Source organism: Artibeus jamaicensis, unplaced genomic scaffold, assembly GCF_021234435.1.
Source record: "Artibeus jamaicensis isolate MK-2021 breed Jamaican fruit bat unplaced genomic scaffold, CSHL_Jam_final scaffold_2172, whole genome shotgun sequence".
Classification (NCBI taxonomy): Eukaryota; Metazoa; Chordata; class Mammalia; order Chiroptera; family Phyllostomidae; genus Artibeus; species Artibeus jamaicensis.
Window position 1 is genome coordinate 953525 of NW_026522031.1, and position 24171 is coordinate 977695.

The window sequence follows — 24171 nt, forward strand, 5'->3', positions numbered from 1 at the left end:
CACCTGAGCGACATTCAGTTCGTTTCCCTGTTGACTTTATTCATTTTTCTCACTCAGGTGTCCTTTTACCTGTCTTTCATAAGCAACAATCCAAAAGATGAAGATGCTATTGTAAAAGTATAATTTAATAAGAAACTTCCTCTTCTACATGTCAAGTGATAATCTCAGCCTTTTTTATTTACATGAGGCTTTAATGTTTAAATCATTAACTGATTTAACATAACCTAATTAACATAGCCTAACCGATTCCTTTTTTCTTTACAGAGTTGTGGCTCTCAATTCACACAAGTCTGAAAAAAAGAAGAAACGGTATAAAGATTCTCTTTCTCTAGCTGCCATGATACGAAAATTTCAAAAGGAGAAGGAAGCACTAGAGAAGGACTCTAACCCCAAAGTCCCAGGGAACTTACTGACCACCTCTCTGAACAAGCCCCCCTCCGCCGCTGTAGCGCTGGGAAATGACGTCTCAGACTTAAACATGAACAATGCTGATCCGGACCTCCCCATTTTTGTTAGCACAAATGAACATGAACTGTTTCAGGAAGCGGAAAGTGCCCTAAAGATTCTAGATGATATCGACTTTGACAGATTACTGGATGCTACTTCTGACGGTAGCCCCCTTTCTGAGTCAGGGGGAGAGAATGGAAACACCACCCAGCCAACCTGTGCCTCTCAGGTTATGCCCAGGGTGGTACCTACACTCCCAGAGGGTTTGCCCGTCCTTCTCGAGAAACGTATTGAAGACCTCCGTGTAGTAAGTGGAGTCACTCTTGTTTTCTTTCTTTGCTACACAAATATAACGATAAATGTATTTTTAAGGCAAAAATAATAACCAACTATCCCAATACCCGTGTAAACAACAAACTTAATTTCCTTTTAGTCTTTGGGTATGCGCATAGGACTTTGGTTTTACTTATTTATTACAGTTAAAGTATACAGTATTATTGAATATGTTAGTTTCAGGTCTACAATATAATGATCCAACATTTATATGCCTTACAACATGATTACCACACTAAACCAAGTCTAGTCATCATCCATCACTGTGCAAGTTGTGGTATAAATTGATTCTGTTCCCCTTCACCTGTTCCCCCGCCTCCCTCCCTGCTGACAACCCTCAGTTTAATATCTATTTCTGACTCTTTTTGTTTTGTTCGTTCACTTGTTTTACTTTTTTTAAAAGATTCTTCATATGCGTGAAATCATATAGTATTTGACTCTCTCATTTTCTTCACTTAGCATAATTCTCTCTAGTCCCATCCATTTTGTTGCAAATGCCAAGATTTTATTCTTTTTTATTGCTCAGTAATATTCCTGTATATATACACACCTCATCTCTTTTATCTTTTCCATAGACACCGAGGTTGCTTTTGTATTTTAGGGATTGTAAATAGTGCTGGGATGAACGTAAGGATGCATTTATGTCTTTAAATTAGTGTTTTCCATTTCTTTAGATAAATATCCAGAAGTGGAATTGTGGGTGGTACAGTAGTTCTATTTTTAGTTTTTTGAGGAACCTTCGTACTCTTTTACGTAGGGATTGCACCGGGTTATACTCCCGCCAGCAGTGCCCAAGGGTTTCCTTATCTCAGCGTGCAATCCATGTTGTTTGTTGACATTTTGACAATAGCCATTCAGACTGGTGTGCGGGTGTCTCGCTGTGGTTTTGATTTGCACTTCCCTGAAGATTAGTGATGCTGCGCATCTTTACATGTGTCTGTTGGCCTTCTGTGTACCTTCCCTGGAGAACTGCCTATTCATGTCCTCTGCCCAGTTTCTGATCAGATTGTTTCTTTTTTTGGTATTGAGTTGTATGAATGGGTTATACGTATTGCATGTGGGATACATCATTTGCGAGTATATTCTGCCATATAGTAGGTTGTCTTTTCGTTTTGTTGATGGTACCCTTCATTGTGCAGCTTAGTTTGATGCAGGCCCTCTTGTTTCTTTGTTCTTTTGTTTCCCTTGCTCAAGAGGACATAGCCAAAAAGATGTTAGCCCTGGCTAGTTGGCTCAGTTGGAGAGGCGTCCTGGACACCAAAAGGTTGTGGGTTTGATTCCCAGTTAGGGCACGTAGCTAGGTTGCAGGTTTGATCCCCGGTTGGAGTGTGTATGTGAGGGAAGCGATCAGTGTCTCTCACATCGATGTTTTTCTCTCTCTCCCTTTCTCCTTTCCTCTTCTCTAAAATCAATAAATACATACCAGGTGAATTTTTTCCCTAGGAATTTTATGGTTTCAGTTCTTACACTTAAATCTTTAATCCATTTTGAGTTTATTTTTTTATATGATGTCGGGGAGTGGTCCAGTTTCTTTTCCCTTTTTTGCACATATCTGAGTTTTCCCAGCACCACTTGTTGAAGGACTGTTGTTTCTCCACTGCATATTCTTGCCTCTTTTGTCCTAGATTAATTGACCATGTAAGTGAGAGTTTATCTTTAGGTTTTGTTGTCTGTTCCATTGATTTTTGTATCTGTTTTTTGTGGTAATACCATACCGTTTGCTTATGATATAGCTTTTGTAATATCGTTTGAAATCTGGGAATGTGTTACCTCCAGCATTGTGCTTCTTGTTTCTTTTGGTTATTCATGGTCTTCTGTGGTTCCATATAAATTTTAGGATTATTTTTCCTAGTTCTGAGAAAAATATCATTGGTATTTTGACAGGGATTGCATGGAATCTGTAAATTGCTTTGACCGGTGTGGACTTTTTTAAAAAGATTTTATTTATTTTTAGAGAGAGGAAGGAAGGGAGAAAGAGAGGAAGAGAAACATCAGCGTGTGGTTGTCTCTTACCTGCCCCCCCCCCCCCGAACTGGCTTGCAAGCCAGGCATGTGCCCTGACTGGGAATCGAACCAGCCACCCATTGGTTCTTAGGCCAGCACTTAATCTACCGAGCCACTCCAGTCAGGGCTAGTATGTACATTTTAATGGTATTAATCCTTCCAATTCAGGAGCATAATATATCCTTTCATTTATTTTGGTCCTCTTTAATTTCTTTCTCCAGTATGGTGTAGTTTTCAGAGTATGGGTCTTTTACTTGCTTCATTAAACTTACTCTTAATTGATTGTTTTTGATGCAGTGGTGAGTGGGATTGTTTTCTGAATTTCTCCTTTTGGTCATTCATTATTAGTGTATAGGAATGCAACAGGTTTTTGTATATTAATTTTGTATCCTGCTACTTCACTGAATTAATTTATTCTAATAAGTTTTTGGTGGAATCTTTAGGGTTTTCTATATATAGTATTATATCATCTGCACATAGTGACAGTTTTAGTGCTATCTTTATAGTTTGGATACTTTATATTTCTTTCTCTTGTCTGATTGCTGGGGCTAGGACTTCCAGTACTGTATTGAATAATAGTGGTGAGAGTGGGCAGGCATCCTTGTCTTGCTCCTGATTTCAGAGAAAAAGCTTTCAGCTTTTCACCATTGAGTAAGTTGTTAGCTGTGGGTTTGTTATATATAACTTATGATGCAGTAAGTTCCCTCTATACTTACTTTTTGAGGATTTTTATTGTAATTGGATGTTGAACTTTGTCAGATGCTTTTTTCGCATCTATTGAGTTGATTGTGTGATTTTTAGCCTTGGTTTTGTTGATATGGTGCATCATGATAACATGTTTGTGGATGTTGAACCATCCTTGCATCTCTGGTACATGCAAACCTCGGTTCTCAAATGCATCCCTGCTCAAACAATTCTGTTCTCACCCAAGTTGTTCACAAGAAAAATGTCTTGGTTGTTGAACAAAACCATGGTTCTTGAACATTTCCCGTCTCGAACAACTGGAAATCAAACAGCCTTCTGGAACAAATTAAGTTGCAGAACAGAGGTTCCACTGCATATATCTCACTTATTGTGTATAATATTTTTAATGTATTATTGAATTTGGTATGCTAGTATTTTGTTGACAGATTTTACATCTATGTTCATCAAAGATACTAACCTGCGATTTTTGTTCTTGTAGTACCTGATTTTGGTATTAAGAGAATGCAGGCTGTGTACAAATAGTTTGAAAATGTCCTTCCTCTTCAGTTAAGTCTCTAAATCATTTCTTTCTGCTGTAATCTTTATCATTTCTTTTTTTCTACTTAGTTCAGGTTTTATTTGTTCTTTTTCTAGTTACTTTAGGTGTAAAGTTAAGCTGTTTGTTTGGGGTCTTTCTTGTTTCTTGAGGTTGGCCTGTATAGCTTATTCCATCTTAGAACTGCTTTTGCTACATCCCATAAATTTGGGGGAGTTGTGTTTTCATTTTCACTTATCTCAAACTATTTTTGAATTTTCTCTTTAGTCTGTTGATTGTTTAGTCTCCATGTGTTTATGTTTTTTCCAATTTTCTTTTAAAAAACAAACAGATTTTTACAATCCTTACCCGAGAACATGCTTCTTGATTTTTTTTAGAGAGAGTGGAGGTGGGATTGAGAAAGAGAGGGAGAAGCATCAGCGAGAGAGAGGGAAAGAGAGAAAAAGAGAAAAGCATCAGTTGGTAGCCTCTCCTATGGGCCCTGATCGAATGTACCCCATTGACTGAACCCGCAGCCCAGGCGTGTGCCCTGACTGGGAACCGACCCGGTGCCTTGCAGTGTGCGGGCGGCGCCCGGCCAGCGGAGGCAACACCGCCCGGGCGGCAGTTTTCTTCTTCTCATCGACTTCTGGTTTCATACCGTTGTGGTCAGAAAAACGTTCCATACGATTTAACTCTTCTTGAATTTATTGAGATCTGTTTTGTGGCTTAATATATAATCCATTTTTTGGAGAATATTCCATGTGCACTTGAAAAAAATGTGTGCCCTGCAGTTTTTAGAGGAAATGTTCTAGGGATGTCTGTTAAATCAATATGGTGTAATGTAACATTTAATGTCATTATTTTCTTTTCTTTTTAAAAAATATTTATTTATTTTTAGAGAGGGGATGGGAAGGAGAAAGAGAGGGAGAGAAACATCAGTGTGTGGTTGCCTCTCATGGGTCCCCTGCTGGGAACTGGCCTACAACCGGGCATGTGCCCTGACTGGGAATCGAACCGGTGACCCTTTGCTTCACAGGCCCGTGCTCAATCCACTGAGCTACACCAGCCAGGGCAAATCTCATTATTTTCTATTAATTTTCTGTCTCTATGGTCTTTCCAGTGATGTTAGAGGAGTATAAAGTCCACTGATCCTGCACTGCTGTTTATCTCTCCCTTTATGCCCATTGCTATTTGCTTTGTATACGTAGGTGTTATATCTTCTTGGATTGATCCATTTATCATGTCTCTTTTTACCATCCTCATTTTAATGTCTATTTTGTCACTTGTAAATATTGCACCACAGCTTTGTTTTTGTTTCTATTTGCATGCAACATTTTTTTCTATTCCTTCACTTATCGTCTGTGTAGTTCTTTTGATCTGAAGAGAGGGTCTTGTGAGCAGAATATAGATGGGTCTTGTTTTTTATTCATTCAGCTACCCTGTGTCTTTTGGTTTGGTTTGTAGGCCAGCACTCAAGCCACTGAACCACAGCAGCCAGGGCTTACCCAGTGTCCTTTGATCATAGCATTTAGTCCATTTACATTTAAAGTAATTATTGAGAGGCATGTACTTATTGCCATTATGAATTGTTTTTTGTTGTTTTTGTATTTCTTTTTTGTTACTTTCTTGATTTCTTTCCTTTTGTTTTACTGGTTTTCTTTAGTGTTTTGTTTGGGTTCTTTTCTCATTACTTTTGTGGGGGGTTTGGTTTTGGTTTTGGTTTATAGTTACCACAAGGTCATGTATACCCATCTATGTCTATAGCGGTCTATTTTAACCTGGTTGGCATTCAGGTTCAAACACGTCCTAAAAGCACTACATTTTCACACCCCTTCCTTACTCTGTTTTTGATGTCATATTTTGTATCTTTTTGTTTTGTTCATTTCTTACTATTAAAGTTATAGTTAATTTTGCTACTTTTGTTTTTTAACCTCCATATTAGCTTTTTAATTGGCTGTGTTAATTCTATATTTGCCTTTACCTGTGAAATTTTTTCTTTCTCTTATTTCTGATATTGACCTTTTCTTTTATACGTGAAGAAGACCCTTTCATATTTCTTATAGATCCAGTTCAGTGGTGATGAACTTTGTTAGTCTTTGCTTCTCTCTGAAACTCTTTATCCTTCTTTCAGTTCTGAATGATAACCATGCAGGGTATATATAATGTTCTATTTCCTTTCTTTTTCTTTTAGAAAAAGATTTAATTAATTTGTCTTTAGAGCGAGGGTAGGGAGGGAGAAAAAATGGGAGAGAAACATCTATTTGTTGCCTCTTGCGAGCCCCCAACTAGGGTGCCTGGCCTGCAGCCTGACTAGGAATCCGAGTTGTGACCTTTCAGTTTGCAGATGATGCCCAACCCACCAATCAAGGCTGTAGGTTCCTTCCTTTTAGCACTTAAATAATTCTGGCCATTGCCTTCTGGCCTGTAAATTTTCTGCTGAGGAATCAGCTGATAGCATAGCCTTTGCTTTTAAGCAGAAATATAATTATACTTACAACATAGATACACTTGATTGTTTTATTGGGTCGCTTCACCTTATAGATATTTTTCTGCATAGGTTTTATAAATACAGTATTCACTGGCCTAGATAGTCATGTAAAAAAACAGTGGGCCCTGGCTGGTGAGGCTTGTTTGGAGCATTGTCCCATAGACTGAAAGGTCATGGGTTCAAGGGGCAACCAATTGATGTTTCTCTCTCACGTTGATGTTTCTCTGCCTCTCTCTCCCCCTTCCTTCCCATCTCTCCAAAATCAATAAGCATGTCCTTGGGTGAGTATTAAAAAAAAGAGAGAGAGTGGGAAGATGGGAATAGTTAGTAACATTGCAGAAGTGTACCTGCTAGTTTTTACCAGGTACACTAATCCTTTCCAGCCAATCAGCTGCTTGAGTAAGCACGCATTATGTTCCTACTAGGACAGACTTAAGAGTTGAGGTTTTGCCACGTCACAGTTGGTCCTTCTCCAGACTGAATTAGATTCATAATTTTCTTTTGTTTAGTGCAAGTTCAGTATTGTCATATCTCTCCATTTAATGTCAGGGAGCGATTCTTTTGACTTAAAATAGTGCCAATTAGCATGTTTATCTGAATTCATGCCATATTTTAGCCCTCCTTTTTTTTTTTCTCATTATAAAAGTATGACTCACAATACAAAACATATAAAATTTTAAGGTTTTATTTATTGTTTTTTAGAGAGAGGGGAAGGGACAGAGCAGGAAAGGGAAAGAAACATAAATGTGTAGTTGCCTCCCATACGCCCCCTTACTGGGGATTTTAGTCCATGCATGCATTTGAAAATGTTCTATTACTATTTAAAATAATTGTTAATGGAATTAACAATTCCAATTTCTAATGGAATTGTAGTGTATGCACTATTCTTCCATTTCTTTCTCCTAGGATTACAGTGATCCATTTAAATCCCATTTTAAAATTTATTAACCATCTCTGTCATATTTATTTCTCTTAACTGTTTCTAAGTTTTAAATATCTGGTTAGGGGAGTACAAAATTTATCTAATTTTTCCAACAAGCCTGTGGATTTTATTTCTCAATTTTATTTATTTTTTCATTTTTTTTTCTTTTTAAATGTTTTTTACTGAGGTCACAACTGGAAGCGCTTGCAGTGATTAAGCCTAATGGGAAGTCTGCAGGCTAAGGCAGACCTCTGGGAGCTCTGAGACTTAGCTGACCCTCCCTCAGGCCCACTGCTGATAAAAACCAGCCTCGGTTGGCTGTTTGGTTCTTTCTGCACACCCACAGGCCCAACAGGGGGAGCCACAGCTGTGATGGCTGATAGCTTCAAACCAGTTAGCCGGGGCCAGTCACAGGCAGTGTCTGACATAGGTCTACACCAGAGTCGTTGCAGATCTACCTAATGCATAGAAACAAACAAAGAGGCGGCCAAAATAGGAAGACAAGGAAACAGGCCCCAAATGAAAGAACAAGAGAATTCCGCGGAAGAACTAAATGAAATGGAGGCAAGCAATTTATAAGATACAGAGTTTAGAGTAATGATTATAAGGATGTTCGACAGCATCAAAAAAGACATAGAAACCATTAAAAAGGACCAGTCAGAAATAAAGAATGCAATATATCTGAGATAAATAATAAACTGGAAGGAATAAATAGTAGGTTAGATGAAGCTGAGGATCAAACCAGCAATTTGGAAGGCAACACGGAAAATAACACCCAGCTAGAGCAGCAAAAAGAAAAAAGAATTTTGAAAATAAGAAGAGTTTAAGAAACCTATAGGACAACATAAAGTGTAACAACATCCGCATCATAGAGATACCAGAAGGGGAAGAGTGGGCCAGGAATCAAGAACCTATTTGAAGAAATAATGAGGGAAAACTTCCCTAACCTGGTGAAGGAAGAAGACACACAAGTCTAGGAAGCACGTATGGATCCAAAAGAGTTGGATCCAAAGAGTTCTATGCCAAGACATGTCACAATTAAAATGACAAGGCTAAAAGACATAGAGAGAATCTTAAAAGCCACAGAAGAAAAGCAGTTAGTTACTTACAAGGGAGCGCCCATTAGATTGTCATCTGATTTCTCAGCAGAAACATTTTAGGCCAGTAGGGATTGGCATGAAATCTTTCAGGTGATGAAAAGCAAGGACCTACAACCAGGGCTACTCTATTCAGCAGGGCTATCATTTAAAATTGGAGGAGAAATACAGAACTTCCCGGACAAGAAAAAGCTAAAGGAGTTCATTACCACCAAACCAGTGTTACAACAAATGTCAAAGGGCTTGCTTGAAGAAGAAGAAGAAAAAAAAAAGGCAAATAGATAAAAAATAAAATGGCAATAAATGCTTATCTATGGATAAGAAAACAACATCAGTGTATAAGCTGTCTACAGGAGACCCACCTGAGAATGAAAGGTACACAAAGGCAGGACCATTGAGCTCCACAGTTTGTGTACACTCCCTCTGCTCTGTTACATGCCATTCATTCTCATTTAATAAACTAAACTGCTTAGTAATGAGTGTTTCAATCTTGTAAAGCTCTGTCATATTTCAAGTACCAAACACTGTCATCTGTCTCTGTAGTTGTCATGCCAGGATTAATGTACACAGTTGCTTCCTAACCCCTTAGTAGGAAATTGTCAGTAAAAAGATTCATTTCACTTACTGATGTCTGTGAATTCTCTATATTTTTTCCTTGAAATATGAGGTGATGTTTTTTTTATTCAGAAGATGAGAATTGACTTCGCTAAAATGCTGGCGTCTGTGTGATAAGGGGTTTGTGCATATCCTTTTATTACTTGTAGCACTCTCTCAGTGGTCAGCCTCTTGACTGTTTTGACTCACCTTCTCGAGGTTTAGTTTTCCTTCTGGCTTTCTTATAGTTCTGCTTCCTACACACACTCAGTCTTTATCCTTTCTAAGAGTCTCTAACGCACATCTCGGAAAGTTTCCTCTTCTATTGACAGCACATAAAATTGTTAAATAACTTGGTAGGTGGACGGAGTCAGCACGTGATGTGCTCAGATAATTGGGTGAGGCTTGATGTTTCACATCTTGTGGGAGTCAAGATAAATTATCCTTTGTGATTTCCCCAGGACAGTTTGTTTCTGGTCAGGTAGTTAAAGTGACAAACATAATAATGAAAATATCCTTGAGCTCATTGAATTGATTTTTGCTTATACCTTGAAAATAACCTCGGCTAATGTTTTTCATTGTTTGTGTGTAATTAGGTGGAACTCAGACTGGTTGCAGCAAGCCTAGGGTGTTTGCACAGAGGGCCACTGTGGCACAGTTGAAGTCAGAAAGCCTCTTGGTCTGAGTCCGGGGTCTACCACTTTGGCAGTGAGATTTTGGGAATATCATATAACCCCTGTAAGATTTAGGTTCCTGGTTTGTAAAGTGGGGTATAATAACCAGTGTCATCAGCTGTTACGAGTATTTCACCTGATGATGGGTATGAAGTGTAGAATATGAGACACAGTGTAGACAGTAATGTCTGCAGAAAGTGAGACAGCTGCTCTCCGTTATTTTGGAGACCACGGCAAGAATTAATAAAATATATGAGACACCCAAAACACTGGAAGATCTCATATTTAAAATTTTGTGAATTTAAGGAGATCGAGAAAATTCCAATTCAGACATAATGGGAATGGTGGATATTCTAATTTTGTTTCAGCCCTCTTTAATTGCCCCCTCATGCCAGGTACTAAATCGGGTACGGAGGATGCAAAGTGAAGGAAATTATAACCCCACCCTCAATAAGATGATTCTTTTATTTACTTTTTTTTTTTGGAAAAATTTTATTTTAATTGTTGTTCAAGTACAGTTTTCTGTCTTTTACTCCCATCCCAGCCCATCCCCCCCCTTTTAAAAATTAATTAATTAATTTTTAGAAAGCGGGAAAGGGGGGGGGAAAGAGAAACATCAGTGTGTGGTTGCCTCTTGCGTGTTGCCTCCTGGGGACACAGCCCACAACCCAGGCATTTGCTGTGATTGGGAATCAAACCAGTGACCCTTTGATTCACAGGTTGGCACTCAATCCACTGAGCCATACCATCCAGGGCAAAACAAAGAATATTTATTTAGTCTTCACTAAATTTAGAAACAAATAATGTGTTTATTAACGGTTATCTTGTCAATCTTATGTTTCTCCAGGCTGCCAAACTTTTTGATGAAGAAGGAAGGAAAAAATTCTTTACACAGGATATGAATAATATTCTTCTGGAGTAAGTAATTTTCTTGTTAGGTTAAACCTTAAAACTTATTCGAACCTTGAGAATTTACTTAAAAGTACAGTAGGCCTTTGAGATACAAATGCTGAGTGTCTGGCCAGTCGCACGCATCAGCTCTTCCCGTTCAGCCTCCTCGCATGTTTGATGAGCTTCCTTTCTCAGCAAAATGATGCTTCTGCATTTACTGGTTCTCCAGAACCCTTACGATAACCAAAGCTTCCAGTATTAGAACTGCCAGAGCAAGTGACTGCTGTATAGGTTGAACAGTATTCTAGATTTATATGGTTTTTTTAAATTAATTTACATGAAAATGTCCTTCTGGGATAGCTGTGTTTACATTAAATTTGGTGTAATTTTCTATCTATTCTATAGACTTGAGAAAAATGCATGTGAATGCTTAAAGCCACGTGGACAGCCAGGTCTAAAGAAGAAATTGTAGTTGTGGGTTAGGTTAGAGTCCGGTGTGGAATGACAGAAGGTAGGTTAAGGAGGAGAGGGTGTGGAGTCTGATTTGTGATACAGGTTATAGCTAATGTAGGGATAGTGTTCACTCTTTGTCAGAGTTTGATACTAATAAAGCTGTAGATTCTAAGACTGATCTCATAAGAAGTATTTACAAACCTATCGGCTTATACATTTTGACCATTGGTTATAGAAATTGAGTATATAGTTGGCTGCAAGCAGAACTGGGAAAAACAAGTGATTCTAGGGAAAGCAGCAAAATTTACTACTCTGATGAAAATAACGTATTGGTTCAGTAACATCTCACAGAAACAAAGATGTTATGTTTCTAATATTGTGATTTCTGTCTTTTAAATATATAAAGGAGATAGTTTGTCCTAAGATATAAAGGATGAATTGGTTTGTTGATTCTGAAAACTATCTTAATTAATTGCAATCTCTCATGCCGGATTACCTAAAATGTCTTAGGTCCCATGGACTTCACGAAACATACAACCTAGTGAGCTACTACTAGTAGTATAGCGAGTGTCTTGGTTCCATTCTTTATTGTAGCCAGGGATTTTCAGATTGATTCTGTCTGCCTGGAAGCTAAGGAAATGATTCCTGTCTGTACCAGTTCCTTTTTCCTAGCTCCCTGCGAACCCTAGATTCAGTCAACAGTGTAAACACCATTCCTCAGAGCTGCCCCAGATTCCGTATCGGGGATCTGGCATGGCTCTTCCTTTTCTTTCCATGTGAACAGCCGCCGTTTACTAGATCAGATCCTCTTTGCGAGACTGAGACAGTTGTTTTTTTATTTTAGCCTTCTGTCAGAGGGAACAGCTATTTTTCCCCTGGGAGAATTAAAAGACCATCCTTGGGAAATATCATCTCAAATAAGCAGAACATTAACATTCCATTAACAGGCTTCTCCGTTAATTCCTCTCATTGTCTATCCTGAAACAAATCCTCTAGTTTTTTGTGGCCCATCTACATTTTATTTCCTAGAGTGTGCTTTAGTGTTTAGTTGATTTTTCTTCTCTTGTAGTCCCTTTCTTATGCCTTCTGGCCTCTTTTTTCACTTTCCTAAACCCGCATTCCTTATACTTATACCTCTGGACTGAGGTATAAGTAAAACTTAAACTTATACCTCTGGACTGAGTTGATCTTTGAGGGCATGTGGTAGATTGTTTGGGGTAGTTACTCCCGTGAAGTTACCCCTGTATCGCTTCCTTACCCCAGGGAGAAGAGGAGGTAATTTTGTCGGAATAGAGTATCCTTTTATTTTTTGCCTAATTGAGTTTGTCCTGAATCAACAAATATACAGCATGCTGGCTTGATTTCCTCCTTTACCCGAAGCAGTCTTTGGTAATAAAATCTTGACACTTTGCCTGTATTCCAATTCAGCCTGACAGTTCTGGTCAACAGGTGCTCCAGGTGGGTACTACCGACCTGATGCACTGGCATGAGACCTGTCTGCCTTCGCATTATTGGATGCTTCTTTAAGGAGCTCGTGAGTGAGTGGCGACTTGCATCTCAGTGAATAAACTTATCAGTTTGTCTCTGTCGGTTTCTGTCTTTGAAATAAAGGTTAACGAGGTGAAGGGGTTGATTGTAAGCCAGAGCTTTCCTTACTCTCTTGAGGGGTTACTTTGCAATTGGAGGAGTATCAAACAATTTGTCAACCACATTTGTGACCTGTTCCACACCAAGTCGTCTTCAGGTAACACTAGAACCAGCCCATCTGAATAAAGTAGTTATTCAGGGACAAGAGGGACGAACACACCTCTTGTCTAGTGTCAGTTAACACATCAGCAGGCTCTGAATTCTTGCTATAAGATAAAGAGCTATTTGGGATTTTGAGTTTGGGTTCTTGTTCCCTAATTCTTTCTTCATTTAGTGGTTGTTAATGGTTGTGTTATTTGGACAATATTGGTAGGATATCTGGAATACTCAAGGAAGAATCTAGGAAATTCAGTAGATTACAGAATTCATTTGGACTTAGAGCTTTTCTTTTACTAGTGTTTTAAACTGATTGAATAAGACAAATATTTCATTTTTTAAAAAGAGGGAGTTACTGGGGTAGTAGGAAGATATGTCATATATCACCGATGGGGAAGTGACTATATTTCTAGAATCCTAGTGAAAAGAAGGTATCATAGTTACAACTAAACATTTCTCAGTAGAGAGTCTGGTTTACGAAGGTGGCTGTTGCTTCCGCTGTGGCATCCGGTGTTGCGTTTCTTCAAGGCTGCTCCGGAGGCAGAGGAGAGAGAGCCTTGTGTAGATAGAAAAGTGAAGAATGTAATAGTGAGTTCCCAGCCTATTTACTCAACAGAACCTGGTGTTTGTTCTGTCTGTATTAACAGCAGATGGTCCCACTGTGTTTTCATTCATTTAGATCCTGTAGTGATATCATGCTTGTAATTTATTGTCAGAGGTTTGAGGCCCATTCATAGTAACTTTTATGAATAGAAATCTGCTTTTGGATAGATTTCACGTAAGAGGAAAAGGAGCGTGCTGGAAAGACAGAGGTGGGGATGAAGAATGTTCAGCGTTTCAAGAGAACCTTTGTTTCTCTGTGAATTAAATGTGAAAAATATCTGAAATTCACACTTTTGTTGCCATGTGTTTTTAGTTGTTTCCAGATAACTTCCTAGACCTTAGAAGATTAGAATTCTTAGGGAAAAATATTAAAGTAGATGTGTGAATGGTGCATGCTTAAGACAGTCGTGCACTGCTCAACAGTGGGATACCTACATTCTGAGAACTAGGTGGTTGAACGGTTTCATCGTGTGTGAACAGACGTTAAGTCTGATCTGTAGGGCAGGCACAGCGAGGGAAACAGGGAAGAAGCAGTCTGCTCATGCAGCTGGAGAGGCTTGGCCTCCTCTGACTCCGGAATTTTCCAGCACCTCTAAGGAAAAAGTACTCATAAGAACTCACTGAAACTGTGTCACTCACTAGTATTGTAATTGCAAGGGTTGAGTGGAGTAAGCCGTCTCTTTGAGGAAATGAGCTTTTGGTTCATAATGGAGTTTCCTGTGCTTTATCCAAAAGTATAGGCTCTGCTGCTGTCATGAAGAAAATCGCTTGCCAGGTTGTTTGGGATTACATAAATTCTCCTCTTAAACCATGCTCATCAAAAAATTTTCCGTATCATCACTATTTATTAATTGTTTTCTCCTTGAAAAAGACTGTCTAGGAAATCGTGGAAATGTGAAATGAGAAAAGAATCCCTTCCTTTGCCTCCTTGCTTGTAGGTGCTCTAGAAAGGACGTCTGCCCTATTGATTTGTTGTTGTTGTTTTTGGTCAGCATTGAGCTACAGCTGCAGGAACTGGGCCCCGTCATCCGCAGCGGTGTCTACGCCCATCTTGAAGCTTTTGTGCCGTGCAATAAGGAAACACTCGTAAAGCGCCTGCGGAAGTTACACCTCAACGTCCAGGTGAGGGGGAGCAGTAGCTGCGTGGGTGGTTTTACAGCCTGCAAAGAGGCTGGATTCTTTGGGGGCCTTTTGCGTATTGATTGATTTATAGTCGTGTTATGTGTGTATTAGAGTCATGTTGGATGACGTTAATGAAAGAGTTACTGTTCTGTCATTGATAAGTTTAGCTGAGAAATAGTTTCCTAAGGTGTAGATTGTTGGGGCGGCAAATTAGCCTGTTTCACAGCTGTCACAGTTTTGCCTTCAACAAATAATCTGACATATTTTTAAAAATTTATTTATTATTAATGAGAGAGGAAGGGAGAGAAACATCAATGTGTGGTTGCCTCCTGGGAGCCCCCAACTGGGAACCTGGCCCGAAACCCAGGCACGTGCCTTGACTGAGAATTGAACCAGCAACCCTTTGGTTTGCAGGCCGGCACTCAATTCACTGAGCCACACCAGCCAGGGTTAATCTGACATATTTATAAATCAATTTTCTTCTTCCTAAAATGTGTCTATACAGACATGCAGACCAGTGCAAGGAATCACACGGTTGCATGTACATTTGAAAAGTACTTAGTGTAATTCAGGTTTGGTAGATTCTCCTCTCTTACAACCCCACTAAATGATTGTCCAAGTTGAACTCTTCCCGTGGTCAGAAACTTACTTTATTGTATCAGAAAGTTCTTCCATACTTGAAGCCAAATCCAGGTGTTTTCTACCCTAATGGTCCTAATTCTGCCTTTGGGTTCATTCACAAACCTAATCATTTATCCACTTCATCGCTTTTATAAAGCATTTCTTATGTCCCCTTTTTTATTTCATATAAAATGATTTCCCATACCTTCATTGTCCTGATTACTTTTCCTTTAATGGTTTGTTTGACTGTATCGTTAAAAAATATTAAGAACCTGCAAGTAATAGAAAATAGCTTTAATGAGGTTTAAGACAAGAAAAAGAGACTTTTTTCCTACGAATAAAGGTGTTTCATGAAATTAAGGGCAAGAACGCAGCCAAGGAGGGTAGGACCGATCATCTCAATGAACTTCATTTCTGCCTCTCTCCCCACATCTCACGTCTGTCCTTATACGTGCATCCATGGATAAGGTTACTTGATTCTCAAGGTGTTTACGTTACAGAAAAGCCACACACAGAGACTGACTCAGCTCCCTCATCCCAGTCCAAATTCTTGGGACCAAAAAAGTCAGATTATGGTATCTTGGGCCAACCTAAACCTTTCTGGCTGGGGTGGGGGGAGGCGGGAGTCACGCAGGGCAGTGTGGCTGTCCAGGGTCTGCCACGCTGTGGGTGGGGGCATCCGCATCACGTCCAGAATCACTGTGCTGGGCGCAATCTGACACAGAACTCTGTAGGTCCAATACTTAACATGAATAACGTGCTCGAGAAATGTTAGTTCTTTCTCAACTCAGAGCAGATTACTGAACAAGTGAAATTCATCCAAGGTCTCGAATTTTGTGCCTGTACCCGACTCCTTCAGGCATTGGCAGTGGGAGTTCACCGCAGTGAGTTCACATGACACAAACAGGTGCCAGTACAAAGCGAACTGGAAGTAGGCGAACAGGTTTTAGCGTAATGTAAAATGTTTTCTAAGGAACCTGTCAAGTTCGATATTTGAAGTTCTTTACTCTCTGTGTTGGCTATGAAAGAAAGACAGCTTTCTTACCCTTAGTTTTCTTTCCATGGTTTCATCACACATTTGTAAACATAAACATTATATTATTTGGGTTGCATGTTTTTTAGCTTCATGAAAATTGAGTCATACTGTCTTTTTCTGCAGCTTGCTTTTCTACACTCAACATTATGCATCTCTGATTTATCTGCCTTTACATGGGGTGGTACTCTGCACAGTTTTAGTGCCCCATTGTATAAGTATATCCCAATTTATTTATTCATTTTATTGTTAACGGGTATTTAGGTTGCACCCAGGAAGATAATCTCTGCTATGTAGTTTTCAGAAAGTGATCACTCAAAATGGATGTTCACATTTTGAAACATGGGGTTTTATAGCAGACATTATCATATTGCAGTGATGTTTATTAATTGGTATGCCTGAAAGAGGTAAATATTTATTAGCAATATTTTTATTAATAAGGTAAATGTTAATAAAATAGAACGATTTAATTTGTAAAATATATCTATCATAGCATGGTAGTTGTATTTCTAAAAGTCCTCTTACCAGATATCAAGAAGTCATTTACAGTCTTTTTAAATAAAAAGACTTTATTTATTTATTTTTAGAGAGAGGGGAAGGTGGGGAGAAAGAAAGGAAGAGAAACATTGATCGGGTTGTCTCTTGTACTGGCTCTGACTAGTGACCGAACTTGCAACCCAAGCACGTGCCCTGGCCAGCGAATGAAGTGGCGACCTTTCGCTTTGCAGGGTGACACCCATCCCACTGAGCTGCACCGACCGGGCAGGGCCCGGAATCACATTTTCAAAGTAGTTGTGACAATGAATAAGAGCAAAGTCTAACAATATTTCTGCACCTATGACATTAAGAAAAGTGTTTTTTAAATAGTTACATGTATTGTTACTTGCAAGATGAAAATAATACATTAGTCAATTAAAGCTATCAGATGCAAATTTACTTGCTTTTCTTTTACCCCTGAACTCATATGAGAAGAGTCTCCCAGTTTCCTTCTTCATTTTGGCCTTACCTTGCATTTTTGCTTGCACCATAAGTAACAATTACCAACAGTAGAAGAGAGAACAGGGTGCCAGCCAGCATCCTGTTGGTAGTCCTCCAAACCAGATCGTGCGTGGCCGTGTTCCGTAGCAGTGTTTCTCCTTGTGGTACTGGTCCCCATCATAATGGGGGTTAGCTAGCATTGGCCTGCTCGCTGTGGATTTGTTTCTCTGTGTAATCACTTGTGTTACCGGTAAAGTGTCCATATAATGTATTGACCAAATACGGGGCATGTCCGAGAATGTAAAGGAGCACTACTGATTATTATGTTGCGGCAACAGGCAAAAACTGAGGCTCTCCTGGCTGTCTGGGAAGTATGTCATGCTAATTTTACGCCCAGTGTGCACTATGAAAAGTCAGTGTTGTGGAAGAGGTGTCATGTCTGGGATCAGTGTCTCCAGCATGAATTTCATCATCTGAAGATCTGCTTGCAAGATGAGTTTTGTTAAACATGTTTGAAAAAACTTGTAGTTTGCTTTTTTCTCAGGATGATCGTTTAAGAGAACCTCTGCAAAAACTGAAACTGGCTGTCAGTAATGTCATGCCTGAACAGCTGTTTAAATACCAGGAGGACTGCCAGGCTCGTAGTCAAGCTAAGTGTGCCAAGTATGTACTTCTCGTATTTGAACTGCCTTTTGCTTTTGAGAAATATTTTTAGACCTTATGGGTCTTAAGTGGACTTCATCACCAAGTAGAAATCCTCATATACCACTGAAATGGTATATGTGGTTCTTTATACCATATGTAGGTGTTAAACCAGTAGGTGAGTCTTTATCAAAACATGTAAAACTTATCTATGAAATGTTTTCTGAATAATGTTGTTTCCCACTCAATTGCTTTGATGCCAGAGGCAGAGAGGCTGCTGATTTTGTGTGTGGGTGTGGCCAAAGCAAGTGCCGACACTGCCCTGACGTTTCCCACGTTGGGCAGCTTGACTGTGGTCGGACATAAATGTGTTCTGAACTAGAAGAGTAGTCATGCCTTTACATTACAGTGTGAAGACCTTCTTCACCAAATGGCCCCATAACACACTTGAAATTCACAGTATTGTATGAAAAGGTAGATTCCCCATTTACCTCGTCTTCTGAGTTAACATCCAGTTAAGTAATTCAATGAATTTCTTGGGAATGTATGATAGGCAATGTTGAGTTAAAACTTTGCTTTATAAAATGTTTTTTTTTTTTTTAATTTTTAGGTTACAAACAGATGAAGAACGTGAAAAAAATGGATCTGAGGAAGATGATGATGAGAAACCAGGGAAACGTGTCATAGGACCAAGAAAAAAATTCCACTGGGATGACACGATCAGGTAAGACTTAACCAGGGCCCTCACCTGTAACTGAGTGGTAGTGGAGAAGTAAGTTTCTCATAAAAAGAAGCTCCAGTAAGTTGAAGACTGGATAGGGGGTAACCAAAGATTTGTATGTAGGAAAAGCTCATTTGAGACAAGATTAATATGGTCCTAATAATTTTAGAGTGCTATCACTTATTTTTATATAAAGATTTTTAAAGCTAAGTGTTGAATTATTGAGTAAATCATGTAATGGTTTCTGAAGGTGAAGGACTCAATATACTGTATAGTCAGTCACCTTTCTTAACAGTAACTCGGTATCCCAAGTAAGGGATTGGTTGTAGAACAACCCTTTTCAGTCTTTGATGCCTAGATTAAAGCTATCACAGGAAGTTGTTTCGTGTGGGGATTTGGCTGTAGTGCAATGAATGATATGTGTTAGACATTATTTATCTTCATGTCATCTTCTGAATTTTTCAGATAGTATTCTTTATGATTGCTGTCAGATTTATGTGCTTTGTAAAAAATCTGTTTCAAGCTTAATTATCTACAATTTTGCAGTCAGATTTACATATAAATATATATTTTTAATCTGTTTAGAACTTTGTTATGTAACCTTGTTGAGATCAAATTGGGATGCTATGAGTTAGAGCCAAATAAAAGCCAGTCTGCTGAGGATTATCTTAAATCCTTTATGGAGACAGAGGTGAAACCATTGTGGCCTAAGGGCTGGATGCAGGCAAGGTAAGAAATACGACATCCTAGCTTTCCTTTATCTACTTTCCTGCTGCTATTATTAAAGATACCCATACACATACACACGTTCATTTTGCTAAGAACCTAATGTGTTTAAAATTTTGTATAGTCATCTTGGATGATCTCTGCTTTGAAAACTTTTAAAGCACTTTAAAGCACTGAAAAGACTAAACATTGGTCACGTGGCCATAGAGATACAGAAATATACGTAAGGGTGTTTTCCTAACTGACCACTTTTTTCCTTTTTGTACTTGAATTTGCTGGTTGAGAAAAAGGGAGGGGAAAAATAGTTATGAACTTCAGGCAGGGAACTCGATATGGGTATTCTGAAGATAAGGACTAAACAGAAGATTTAGAGTGTAGAAAAAGACAACCTCAGGTTCTATTGGAAGTAGTCATTCTAGATCGGTATCTCAAAAAAAAAGCTAATTTAAAGTGTAAAAGTCCCATTTAGAGTTGAAAGAGTTAAGTAATAGGCTTAGGTATCTCAACCTGTCATCTTAAAGTGTTCCATTTAAATCAACAGAAAACATCTGTCAAGCTGTTCAAGATTCAGTAGAGTTGATATAAAACTCCCTGTGAGATAGATTATTGAGGTTACTGTATTATTACAACTTTTACTTGGTAAATTAGCAAATAATAGCCTGTTGAAAATCATATGATTAAAATGGTAAAACTATTATATTATTTATCTACTATGAAAAGTTAATTACGTCTTTTTAATTTTTTCAGAATGCTTTTTAAGGAAAGCCGGAGTGTACACAATCATCTTACTTCCGCCCCGTGAGTAAACTCAGGCTCCACGTTTCTTCATTTAATTTTATTCACATTATGTGCTTTAGTAAACAAAAATACCATTTATTCAGTGCTAGTTGAAATCCAATTTAAATGTACATGTAGACAATTCTATGTTAACGCTGCCCTTTTTTAAAAAATCATTTTTATTGTTGACTACATAGACCTCAGCACACACTTGCCTGTTGAGTAGTCCTCAGGCCAGTCTCCAGAAACCTGAATCCAAAATGTGCCGTGTGTGGGCCTGAGCTCTGCCAGTCCGGAGCCGCGTCAGCAGCAAGGCTCTGGTCGTTCACTTGGTTCTTGGGCCTTCTGTCGTTCCATTCTTTTGTGCCTTTTCTCTTCCCCTTTAGTGACCTCCTGTGCAGGTAACCTGTAGCCGTGTGCTTTCCAAGACAGTTCTGTATACACACCTGCACTTCCTTGCCTTGCAGAGTGTTCTGTTCCACAGAATTCACCTAGTCTTCACGTCCTTCCTCCTGTTCAAATCCAGATCTCTCCTTAGTGCTGCGTTTACTAAAGAAAGGTCTCTTATCCTCTTGACAGGCAGTGGTCAAAAGGCAAGTGTTTTCTCTGGCTTTACTTTTGAGTGAATACTGGTTCACGCCACAAGAATTTTATTTTTGCCTGCAACTTAGGGCTCGTTCCCTGTACCCTAAAAATGTAGTGTTACAGAGTTACTAAAGTATAAAAATTAGCAAGTCACTGAGAATTTCCTGAGCGCTCTACGTCAGTATTCTGCGAGCAGTTCTGGTTAGCCTCCTCTGGGGTAGGTAACATTAGAAGATTTCCCCTCTCCTTGTATAAGTTATTCATACAGTGAGTGGATGGGGTTTTTACAGCTGTTAGGAATGACCCTTTGTTAGTTAGTACACCATCAGAGATGGGTTGACGCACTTGTGGTTTTCCATTCTTATTCTTACGTTTTTAGTATAAATTCGGGGTAGTTTGGTTTCATTTATTATAGGTGCGCACTTTGTGCGAGTGATTTAGTTACCCTGTGGTGGGGGAATAGACTACTAATTTTGTGTTTTGTACCAAAAAGTAGGAATCTGTGCGGCAGGTGGGCCTGGAAGTCTTTGCACAAGTGCTTTTTATTCTAAACAGACAAACAAGCAAAAAATTGCCCAATGAAGCCATAGATTGGCCTTTTTAAGATATTTGTTCAGCCCTGGCTGGTGTATTGAGCTCAGTGGATTGAGTGTGGGCCTGCGAACGAGACAATCGTGGTTTGATTCCCAGTCAGGGCCCATGCCTGGGTTGCAGGCCGGTTCCCAGCGGGGGACACACAAAAGGCAACCATACATTGATGTTTCTCTCCCTCTCTCCTTCCCTTCCCTTCCCCTCTAAAGATAAAGAAATAAAATCTTATTAAAAAATATTTGTTCATTTAAATAAATAATGATATTTAAGTAAGTGAAATACAGATATTCAGACCATGTGAGGTACTTTAGCATGTTAGCCCTTTAATTGTTCAAACATTTGAGCACTTTCTCCTACTGTGGGACTTGTAAGAGGTTTTTAATCTTTCAGCTTTTGCGCAGTGGTTCCCAAAGGTTACGTTGTATTTTTTCTGCCTCTCTTTCCTGTCATTTTGCAATTTTTATTTGAATATATAAGTTAAAAATAATTTTCTTTAGAATATATTTTTTAAGATTTTATTTATTTATCTTTTAGAGGGGAAGGGAAGGAGAGAGGGAGAGAAACATCAATGTATGGTTGCCTTTCGTGCATCCCCTGCTGGGAACTGGCCTGCAGGGAACTGGCCTGCAACCCCAGTATGTGCCCTGACTGGGAATCGAACCGTGATTGTCTGGTTCGCAGGCCCATGCTCAATCCACTGAGCTACACCAGCCAGGGCTCTAGAATTTTTTGAAAAAGAAACAAAAACTATTGTATGTCAGCTATAATTAAGAAGAAAATTTTTCTGCAAAAAATTTTTTTTGTTTAAAATCTTTTTTTTTTTTTTTAAGATTTTATTTATCTTTAGAGGGGAAGGAAGGAGAGAGGAAGAGAAATATCAATGTGTGGTTGCCTCTCCTGCGTCCCCTGCTGGGAACTGGCCTGCAACCCAGGCACGTGCCCTGATCGGGAATCAAACCGCGATCCTCTGGTTTGCAGGCCCATGCTCAATCCACTGAGCCACACCAGTCAGGGCTAAACTCCTAAGGATTTTTATTTTTTCTTCTTTTTTTTATTTAGTTATTTTTCAAGTACAGTTTTTTGTCTATTTCTCCCATCCCAGCCTCCCCCCCCCCCCCCTCCCCTAAGGATTTTTAAAAAATACTATCTTATTTACAACTTATTGGCATGATTTAATTTGAGGTAGAACTTTCTTGAAGTTCTGTTTTCTTATAAAAAACTATAAATTCTTACCACTTCTTTGAAGCAATAATCCTTAGGCAGTTTCGTTAGCCTATTTTGATTTATTTTTATTTTTAATATTTACATTTAATTTTTAAGAGAAATTTAATATAGATATTTCATATTTTGGTTTAGCCTTCTAATTAATCAAAATTGGGGGAACTGTCGTTGTGTATTGACATATAAACTGAGCATTTACACACAGTTTTCTTTCCTCAAAGAGTTTTCCAAGTTGTATTACCAAATCCATTACACGATGATGTTGTAATTTTCTAATATGGGGCCCAACTGCTACTGACATGCCCTCCTTTTTACTCTTTGTTCTTTAGGGCAAAGAAAAAGGTGATTCCTGCGCCTAAACCCAAAGCGAAGGTAAGTGTTAAACCAGCCCCCATAGTGGTCATGGCGGTGACTGTGAAGGTTGAAACCGGTTCCAGAAATGGGCAGGGTGTGTGGCGTTGCGCATAGGCCGACAGGGGTCATTGTACTCTTGCGACAAGTGTTTTCAGACTTTGTAAAAAGATTCTGGAACCATTGTATTTGTGAAAATAGATGACTGGGGGTGGGGGTGACTTAAGTCCCGCTGTGTGCCACGGATGAGAGTAAACATGACAGAGGTATGATGTGATCTGCTTGGGGAGGAGAGGTGGCCAGTTTCCCAGAGGAAAAAGGCCTTGAGAAGTGGCCAGTTTCTCAGGGGGGAAAGGTGTAGAGCCCCTTCCTCTAAGGGCCTTTACTGGGTTGTAATACACAGGAATACAGGGCGGCAAAGATCAAACAGTAGATCACATTTCAAAGAAATCTGAGGACTTAGTCTGAGTCAGACTCTGTCAGGAACAGAGTTTTAGTGTTTCCTGCTCGAACCCTTAACATATGAATGAAAGCACTCTTAGCAGAGCAGATTTCACAGGTTTTTCAGGAAGTCTTTGGGATGCCAGATTCCCCCCTCTCCCCCCCTACACTCTAGCAAGGCAAGGAGCTGTACCCCTCCCCATCAGGTAGGTGTTCAGGCTTAAGGGGATTAGAGCCAGGAAGTCCTTCTCCAAGAGGACATGGGGACTCGAGCTTTGTCAAAGCGGGGGTGGGGGGATGGGGGGGCGGTGAGAGTCCATTGCTCTTTGTCGCAGCCCCCCGGGTCCTTCCATGATAGCCTCCCAAGTGATCATGTGTGGCCTAGATTGCCCCTTCTCTGAGGGGTCTTACCTGTCAAGGACTTCCGACCATGCTTTGGGGGCAGGGAGGAAACTGAGGCAGCGTTTGCTACCAGAGAGAAGCTTTGTCTCCTGCAGCTCACATTCCGGAGGTCCTCGCTTGCTCATCCTTAGCCACAGGGGGTAGAGTTACAGTTCCTGAAACCAGGCAGAGCGGTCCACAACAACTGTGTAGCAGGGGGACATCTGAATATATTAATAACTTGTAAGGCTTAATACTCAGAAATGTTAGATAAAATATAACAACCTTTAAAAGCATAGCTGAGGTTGCAAGTATATACGACGGATCCCTAAGGCCCCAAACAAGGAAGCTGCTGTAGCATCGTCTGCTTCTGAAGCTTTGCTTGCCTTTAGGGGCATTTGCTGATTTGCATCCATTACCTTATGTTTTATTTTTAAATTTCTTCTCCGAATGCAGCAGCACTGGATTCTCTTGGACTAATATAGGTTGAGAATTAGAACGAAACTCTGC

At 39.4% G+C, this 24171-nt stretch overlaps 1 protein-coding gene across 3 annotated transcripts in view; it reads left to right on the top strand.

The window, feature by feature from the left end:
• Positions 1-24171, top strand: part of UBN2 (ubinuclein 2) — a 65689-nt gene that overhangs the window by 24743 nt on the left and 16775 nt on the right. For all 3 annotated transcript variants that reach the window (XM_037159249.2, XM_037159248.2, XM_037159247.2), the window contains 8 exons: positions 265-754; positions 10629-10699; positions 14464-14593; positions 17770-17888; positions 18478-18591; positions 19174-19317; positions 20062-20112; positions 22818-22860. In XM_037159249.2, the coding sequence (XP_037015144.2) occupies positions 265-754; positions 10629-10699; positions 14464-14593; positions 17770-17888; positions 18478-18591; positions 19174-19317; positions 20062-20112; positions 22818-22860 (1162 nt within the window). The remainder of the gene's footprint in view (positions 1-264; positions 755-10628; positions 10700-14463; positions 14594-17769; positions 17889-18477; positions 18592-19173; positions 19318-20061; positions 20113-22817; positions 22861-24171) is intronic.